Source organism: Pelophylax lessonae, assembly GCF_965119305.1.
Source record: "Pelophylax lessonae genome assembly, chromosome: 4".
Taxonomy (NCBI): Eukaryota; Metazoa; Chordata; class Amphibia; order Anura; family Ranidae; genus Pelophylax; species Pelophylax lessonae.
Window position 1 is genome coordinate 138,713,427 of NC_138771.1, and position 9,118 is coordinate 138,722,544.

At 41.3% G+C, this 9,118-nt stretch overlaps 1 protein-coding gene across 1 annotated transcript in view; it reads left to right on the forward strand.

Annotated features, from left to right (window-relative positions):
- IREB2 (iron responsive element binding protein 2) overlaps positions 1 to 8,545 on the forward strand; it is a 64,170-nt gene extending 55,625 nt beyond the window's left edge. The window contains exons 17-23 of the mRNA XM_082255899.1: positions 1,908 to 2,032; positions 2,530 to 2,634; positions 5,453 to 5,595; positions 5,704 to 5,851; positions 6,070 to 6,192; positions 6,531 to 6,716; positions 8,157 to 8,545. Of these exons, the coding sequence (XP_082112025.1) occupies positions 1,908 to 2,032; positions 2,530 to 2,634; positions 5,453 to 5,595; positions 5,704 to 5,851; positions 6,070 to 6,192; positions 6,531 to 6,716; positions 8,157 to 8,267 (941 nt within the window). The 3' untranslated portion in view covers positions 8,268 to 8,545. The remainder of the gene's footprint in view (positions 1 to 1,907; positions 2,033 to 2,529; positions 2,635 to 5,452; positions 5,596 to 5,703; positions 5,852 to 6,069; positions 6,193 to 6,530; positions 6,717 to 8,156) is intronic.
- Positions 8,546 to 9,118: the final 573 nt, after the last annotated feature.

Below are 9,118 nucleotides of genomic sequence, written 5' to 3' on the forward strand. Positions count from 1 at the left end.
TGCAGCTGCCACTGACAGACATAGGGGACCATGTGACTGCCCTGGAACAGGCTGAAAATAGGGAAGTATGCACACTTTTCTTTTTCAAAGGTTAGTCAGCATAGGTAGCAGAAAGGGGGTGATGTTTTTAGGCTAGTTATTGTTAGGCAGGAAAACTTTAAACTTCTTGAAAGGTTTCATTGGGTACGTTCAGCTTTTGGAGAGGTCAGATGACAGAAGTGCTCTGTGTGGGACAGAGTTGGTTGCTGTAGATAACCTGAAGACATCGTCATTTTGGAGAAAGTCTGTCAACCTTGTGTGGCATTTTTATGTAATGGCTATTACCAGAGAGAGTGAGAAATTGTGCTGCTTTACGGGGAAAGTAAATAAAATATTACTAAAGTCACCAATACTTGCTTTCCCTCCAGTAAGGTGATGTTCACAAGCTCTCTCGCCCTGACCTCTTTACCCAGACTTCCTTTGGGTTCGGCATCTTTAGCGAACTTGATTAGTGTTCAGTGAAAATGCCATCAGATAGCAGCAATCTGAGCATATAAGTTTAATATTGAACGTGCCAATCCTAGAATTTACTACATAGAAAAATTTTTGGAAGATTGGGAAGGAAGGATTTTCCAGGCACATAAATTACTTAAAAAACAATTTTATTCAAATTACATAACACATAATATTGAAAAGGGTAAGCAAATGATCACAAAACAAAATGTGAAAAATGTAATAAAATTGACTGAAACCAAAATTGGCTAAACAGTCAAGTAAGTAACATACAGCAGTTCTACTCGATATAGTCATACACAGTTGAATACCAATGGCGGCGGTTCCCCATCCGGAGTGGACATCATGGAGGTATAGGACAGAGCCGATACAAGGACATTGATACACCATTACCTGCTGGTATACTTTGCTGGCTTTTTTCCACTAAATGCATGGAGATATGCTTCCATAGTGCAATGTTTGGTGGCACCCAGGCTTTACTACCCCTGGGCTAGTCCTTCCTTTTTAATATCGAGCTCTGTACCTATCCATGAATGTCCCTTCGTTACTAACTACCATGTTTCTGCGGTGACGTGTGTCCTGCATAACAAATACACAGAATTAACCATTCTAATTACAAGCAGGCTCCAGACGAAGCCTTTACATGATTCGAAACATGTTGAGCAATTCGAGCAATCGACTTACTACTCTTTGTCACCATTACTTAAGTATATAAACATGTGTATATATAGTCGCAATTTATGACCCATAGTATTCAACTGTGTATGACTATATCGAGTAGAACTGCTGTATGTTACTTACTTGACTGTTTAGCCAATTTTGGTTTCAGTCAATTTTATTACATTTTTCACATTTTGTTTTGTGATCATTTGCTTTCCCTTTTCAATATTATGTGTTATGTAATTTGAATAAATTTGTTTTTTAAGTAATTTATGTGCCTGGAAAATCCTTCCTTCCCAATCTTCCAAAAAATTTTCTACAAACTTGATTAGTGGGTGCTGGAATTACGTAATTACTGCGCATACACACCGGTGTTCATTTGTTCCTGCACTGAGACCAATAATGTCATTAGCAGGAGGTTAAACTGGGGGTCCTGTTGAGCAAGTGTCAATGTACAGTAATGAAAAGCTATAAATGGCTCATTTACCGCCTGGTTAACGAAAACCTCATTAAACGTTTAAGCATTACTGTATGTATACACATAAGTGTCAAAAGTTACCTCCCATTGTACTACCCCTGCGTAGCCCATAGAAATGAATAAAAGGATGGTAGTTTGATCATTGTTGGACTTTACAGGGTACAGTTTCCCTTTAGAGCACAACCATATTTCAGATATGAATATTGGATCCAATGTATATGCAGATAGCCACATAATTTGTGAGAAAGTTCATTATTTCTATTTGTGTTTGTATTAGGGGAGAATGCTCAAGGTAAGAAGATCTTTCTGCGGGACATTTGGCCTAGCCGTGAGGAGGTTCTACAAGTGGAGGAAAATGTAGTCATTCCATCTATGTTCAAAGAATTAAAAGTTAAAATCGAGGTACAAAAGGACAGTCTTTGGCTTGTTGGACATGACTGTACAGCGTGTAGATTCTTTTTCAATGACTCCCGGGACTCGCTGTTTCTGTGTACAGCTGTCCATTGAGATGATTTATAAGATCTAGCTGTAGGCAGTTATACCGTGTGGGTTGTGTAAAACACCCACATGCACACTGACATGCTCTAATTGCACACTATCTGCGTTCAGAGCACATGTCAGTGGGCATAAGGGTGCTCTATACAACTTCTGGCGAAAAACCACATACAGACGCATCTTCTAATTCTTCCCTATGGGTGGCTGTAGGTCTCAGGAGAGACATTACGCAGGCTGTGAAGTAGATCCCCTGTATGACAGTGTGCATGAGTCTTTAAGCACAGCTTGATGTTAATCTGAGTAACAGAGGATTTTTAGTATTTTACAATGACTGTTGCTGTATTTTTGTATGAACATTCTTATATATTGGCTGATAAAATTCTAAATATTTATTTATCTTTTAGAAGCAGAATACTAGGTGGAACCTTCTTGATGCACCTGAAAGCACTTTATTCCCTTGGGATTACAGATCCACCTATATCAGAAGTCCACCTTTTTTCCACAAACTAGTAAGTATATCAAAACTTCTTTTTGTAAAAAAAAAAGCATATCAAAACTTCAGATGACTGGAGCCCCTATTGACACTGTAGCCTTTGTTCATTGGTATTGCTCTTAGGTTGCATTCACTTGGAATGATGTCCGATATGAACAAAGTCCTGGCAGATTTTGCAGGAGCATTGGTTGTCCACAATGCTTAAACTTCCTTCTGGAGATTATGCTTGTCTAGGCCTAATGACATGGGGAATGATCTGTAAATTGTTTGAAAAATGTGGCTGTTGTATGTAGCAACTGTCGCATATGTTCAGGGAATATGAAACCTCGCTGCAGCTTGTACACTGGAGATGTGCTCAGAGGCCGCACCTATGCAGGCTACAGTATAGGAACACACGAGATGAGGATTTGGGAAAGCATGGAATACTGGTCTCGGGAATAAAAAGGTGGCTAGTGCTGGTCTGTGCATGGGTGCGGGCATTGCAGGAAGGTAGGAGTATTAGTAAAGGAGGCTTGCAGCACAGGGCTCACTAGGAGACAAGAGTCCCAGAGACTGCAGATACACAGGAGTCTAGGACAGGGAGAATACCTGATGGTACTAATGGGGGAGTTCACCTATACAGTGAAAATGAAGGCCCTTTGGAAGGGCCAAGGCACAGAATCTAAGGAACTGCCTTGTCGTTTTCAGAGCCCCTGAAGGTGGAAATAGGCTGCACTGCAGATAGTCCCCAAATTTCGGCCTTCTAACTTGCCTAAGCCAAGGACCACAGGTGAGAGTCCCTTGCAGGGCTGAGATTCTGGGATCACAGGTCAGTAGGTAGTACAGCTCAAGCTGGCACGAGTACAAGGACACACAGAGGCATTTGGGATTGGAATTGATGTGATTTACTAATGCACAGAGACTGACAGGAATCGCTATAAGCAGGCAGTAGTGCATGGAGACACAGAGCAAGAAACAGACTAGGAATACACAGAAACAAACTGGTGTACATGTACCGATAATAAGAAAGGCAGGCTGAAACTCACTGGGGATCACAGAGGTGCCGGAAGGCTGCAAGAAGTCAGAGGTACACAAGAGAAGCAGAAGTATGATGGAATGCTCAGAGGAGACAAGGATACATGTTACAGACAGAAACACACACAGGCTGGATGAACCTAGAAGTCTGGAGACTACACTGAATTGGCTTGGAAGACACTTGTGAAGGCACTTAGAAAGGGGGGGGGGGGGGGTTACAGCTAAAGGAACCTTTTAGAATCTCTGAGTCTCATGGAGAGTCATGGACACTAGGAAACTTTGGAGGGGCTTGGCACTACAAACACCAGCTGTTGCTCAGGCAATGCCTGAATGAGGGCTTAATAGAGCTTTGATATTAAAGTCTTCTTACAAAAAAAGAAGCATATTATACTTACCTGCTCTGTGCATTAGTTTTGCACAGAGCAGTCCCCCTCCGGCACGCCTGGCTCCTTATGCCTTCTAGTACTCCTCCCCCCTAGCAAGCGGCTTGCTGGGGGGGTACTCGTGCAGGTTTGCTCTTGCGCCGCGCTCTGTACATCTATTGACACACACAGTTCGGCGCAGCCCTGCTCCCTCGTCACTGGATTTGATTGACAGCAGCGGGAGGCAATGTCTCCCGATGCTCTCACTGAATTCAGTGAGGAGGGAGAGAGCGCACGGACTGAGATTGGGCTCAGGTGAGTATTTAGGGGAGGGGAGCTGCATCGTAAAGGTTTTTGACTTTAATGCAGAGAATGCATTAAGGTAAAACTTTAGGCTTTACAACTACTTTAAATAAAAATGGAGATGGCTGGGACTGGGTGTAAAGAAAATTAAATCAACAGCAGGTGGATAACCAGGCTTTATGCACGTCTTGTGAGATAAATGGGTACAAGGAGAACCTTGCAATTTAAAGCTTTAGAACTACATTTATCAGCATGCCATCTGGTTTTTGGGAGTGAAGGTGACCGATCAGCAACCTGTTAAAAGAGGAGTTCACCTTTGGGAACATGTTACACGTTCCTCCAGATTTTAGGGTGAAACATGTAACATTTTCAAGGTGCTGCAGCCGCCGCCAGTAAGTTCCCCGTACTAGCTGTCACTGTTTGAAAACAGCATGGCAGTGTGGGGCTCAACCCACGTGGCTGCAGCAATTTTTACACACAGCTCTGTGTGCCTGAATGAACTTCAATCCCCGACATCCTTTAGCGGTTGTCTGCTTGTAGTTCTCAATAAGCTACAACGGCGCTGTGGAGCGCTATGTTTTTTCTTTGAGTCTTCCTGTCGGGGAGTATTGGCTTACCTGTTTGAGGTGTACAGACATACAGATACACTGACAGTGTGCAGGAGACATTCATGGCATCAGCGATCTGATCACTGGTGCAATGCTTTCCAGGCTCCAACTATAAAATAAAATAAGTGCACATTTTTGTACATGTAAAAAAACAAAACACATTTATTTTTTTAAAGTTTACTTACCCTTTAAATTCTACAAAAAGAACCTTTTTAATCTTGCTGTATTATTATTATTATTATTATTTATTTTATAACTGTGATCTATGGATTTTCAGCTGTGCAGTTCAGTGCCTGTTCTTACCTATTTAAAGGCAAACTAACCGTGTTTGGCTTCAGTATTGTTTTTTTTTTTTTTTGATTATTATTGTGACTGCTTTATTTCTCTTTTTAAATTTAGCTGCATGTATGCTTTCTGTCAAAGTATGAATTTGCTACCTGTTCATTAAAAAAAAACCTTCTCTCCCTTCACATACATCAACTCATGCGTCCTATCTTCCTGTGCAGAATTTTGAGTGTGTTTTTTTTTTTTCCATTTATTTTTTTAGGACAACATCCCAGCACCTCTTCAGCCAATTGAGAAAGCCCACGTGCTGCTTTATTTAGGAGATTCAGTGACTACTGATCATATTTCTCCTGCAGGAAGCATCCCTCGTGCCAGTTCAGCAGCCAAGTACTTGGCTCAAAGGAAGTGAGTTATGTTGAGTGTTGTACTTTGTGTAATATTCTGAATTTATTTAATGTCTGTGCTAGTTGGATTTCATGTTGTGACAAACCCATTGTTTATCAATTCTTGAAGCCTAGCACCCAGGGAGTTTAATTCATATGGAGCCCGAAGAGGCAACGATGCAGTGATGACTAGAGGCACATTTGCAAACATGAAGCTTCAAAATAAACTTGTTGGAAAAACGGGGCCTAAGACCATTCATTTTCCAACTGGACAGATGGTGGGTACTAGAGACATATATGTTCATGCATTTAGGTTTGTTTTTTTACTTGTTTATCTGCTGTCTTGTGTCTGATTTGTGTTTGCATTATATGCTTTGCCTCTGCAAAGGAACCATATAATGCTTTGCATAGGTAATAGGAACTGTATAGTGCTTTTATTTTGCACGCATAACAATTTATTTTTAAACTAATATGCTAATTGGGTATTATGTTGCAGATGGATGTATTTGATGCTGCAGAACTTTACCAAAAAGCAGATATTCCACTTATTATTATAGCTGGCAAAAAGTATGGATCAGGAAACTCAAGAGATTGGGCAGCCAAAGGACCATTTTTGCTGGTATGTTTTCAGATGTTCTAAATTTTGGAGTTTTTTTAGAATATGGATAGTTTATATTGGAGGTCAGGCATGCTAGTTTGAGAGTCTTGTCATATTAACTAGTTATTTATGGGGTTGTACACTGTTTCATACAGAAAATTGCACATACTGTATCAGGTGAGAAAACATGAAAATGAAGCTGAAGTTAGATTAGAAAGTGAGGTTATACACCTTACCTGTTCTCCCCAAGACAGCTGGATTTCAGATTTTTACCCATTAAAACACATATACACTTTTAAGGTATGTTTGAAAGTCAGGACAAACTGAGTGTTCTTCCTAACATTTGTCATCTACAACAGGGTGTCCGGGCTGTCATAGCTGAAAGTTATGAGAAGATCCACAAAGACCAGTTGGTTGGTATTGGCATCGCTCCTTTTCAGTTCTTACCTGGAGACAGTGCCGAATCACTCGGCCTTTCAGGAAAAGAGCAGTATTCGATTTCTATTCCTGCCAGTTTGGCTCCTGATGACACAGTGGAAGTCAAGGTACATATTTGAGTGTATTTTTTATAAACAGACTTTGCATTCTTTCATATTTATTAATAATTGGATGTTGTTTTCCACTGCGATAAGATCTATTTTTCACCAGATAATTTTCTTTTACAGTATATTGCTTAGGTGTAGATTTATATTGCATAAATTTAGAATGAGCTTCTGAAATGAAATAGTTATTGAACTACTGCAAGCCTTGTTTCCCATGAATCAGTATTATTTTTTTTTCTGTACTAGGGCTGCAACTAACGATTAATTTGTCTGTCGACTAATCTATTGATTATTTTTACGATTAGTTGACTAATCTAAGGATTATTTTTATTTTTTTTTGCTTAATTTAATTTTTTAATGCTTTAATTAATCCTGTAATTAATACAGACCCCTCAGTAAGCCCCCCTCCCAGTACAGACCCCTCAGTAAGCCCCCCTCCCAGCACAGACCCCTCAGTAAGCCCCCTCCCAGTACAGACCCCTCAGTAAGCCCTCCCACCTAGTACAGACCATTACAAGCCGCCACAGTACAGTACAAGCCGCCATCTTTGTTTCAAACTTCAACCACAACTTTATTAATACGAACAAAAGCAAACCTGAAAAAAATGTAAACTTTTTTTTCACTTGGTTTTTAAAACAAATGAGGCTGACCATTTTATAGCAGGAAATGGAAAATGTGAATACCAGAAATTGGAAGCAACCATTGCTATGCAGAACTCAAATGTGGGGGTTTGAGTTTCTGGCCGGAAGGGTTTGGAAGGGACACATCTGGTGTAGCACCGCACATATGACATCTCTGAGTACCTGGGTGATCGGGGAGGATGGCGAAGGTGTTGCGGCAGAAGCTGTGGCGGAGTACGGGGGTGCTGGAGACGGTCAGCGCTCACCCTGAACAGCTCCTCAGGTATTAATGGTCCTCTTGTCTCCGACATCGGTGTGGACAGAGCCGGGGGGGGGGGGGGGGGGGAGAATTTCACCCGGTCGGGAATGCTTAAAGCGTCGCTGCGTCCGGCCAGGGGGGGCGTGTGACGTCACGTGTTGACGCTTCGACGCCTTTTACGCACGTCGACGTAGTTGCAGCCCTATTCTGTACTAGTTATCTCCACCAAAAATGTTTACATTAGACATACAAAAGCCTAATATGAATGGAAACTTTATTATACATGAACTTGCAGTCTTTTTTTTTTTTTTTTAAAGTTTAGGGCAACTCTGATTTATAAGCAGAGCCGGGACAAGGTCACCCAGCACCCAGGGCAAGGATGCCAAATTCCCCCCCCCCCCCCCCCCCTTCCCTTAGGTTTAGGATCAAGGTGCCCCCCCCCCCCCCCCCCATCCCTGCAATAAACCATGGTGCCCAGGGCAATCGTCCCTCCTGCCCAGCCCGGTTTATAAGCTTCTGACAGTGCTCAAACACACTAACTTTTTTTCATTTGTCTCCTTTCAGACAACCAGTGGAAAGTTATTCAGTGTCACTGCCGCCTTTGATAAAGAAGCAGAAATCACATTCTATAAGCAAGGAGGAATATTGAACTATGTGGCTCGGAAATACTTATAGTAATTTCAACAACAAACTGACTTATGAATTTTTCTGATGCTTCCTGTGCTCTAATCCTTCATTTTCCATGAGGCAGTAAAGAGGAGTCAGCGAAGTGTCCTTCAGCACTTTTAGTAGAAGACTGGTGCTATGGATATGCCTTCCTTAGTCCAACCAATGGATTACCAAGAATCATCCCAGTTTCATCAACTTGCACATTTCAGAGCAAGTGAACTGTTCTACTGGCCCTGAAATCTTGTGCACAGTTCTACAACCTGCTCACCGCTGTTTTGATGAACTTAAAATGACATTTTATTTAAACCTATTCTTCCATTTGATGCCGTCTAGGTTTCCATTCTCGCATGGAAATAAAGACTTGTTTACTTTGGAATTAGTTAACACCGGACTCAGTGTTGAGTATGTTATGAAATAAAGATGCCTAAATCTACATTATCAGATTTTGTTTACAGTGTTTATTCGTTTGACTGTAAACAGGTAAGTGAGTTTGAAATGATTTTTTACTACTAAAGTTATGATCCACCCACGATTGAAAATCAAGATTTGAAAAGCATCCCAGGAACACGTACCTTTCAGTGCATATTTTGTTTTTCCTATGCAAACATAGCTACAGTGCAATACGTTACTCTACTGCTTAATATTGCCTTGTTGCAGGTAGTCTGGTGTATGGAGACCACAAACTGCTCAGTCACATGAAGATCTGGCGAGGTGTTCAGTCCCGCCTAGACAAAAACTCCACACGGTTTCTCATCCACTAAGAGAAGGCAGTTGCATGTGCCAAAGTCATGTGAGAAGAAACTGCGGAATCTAGACAGGTGTACATTTTCACATGACTCGCTTTAAGTAGAATGAAC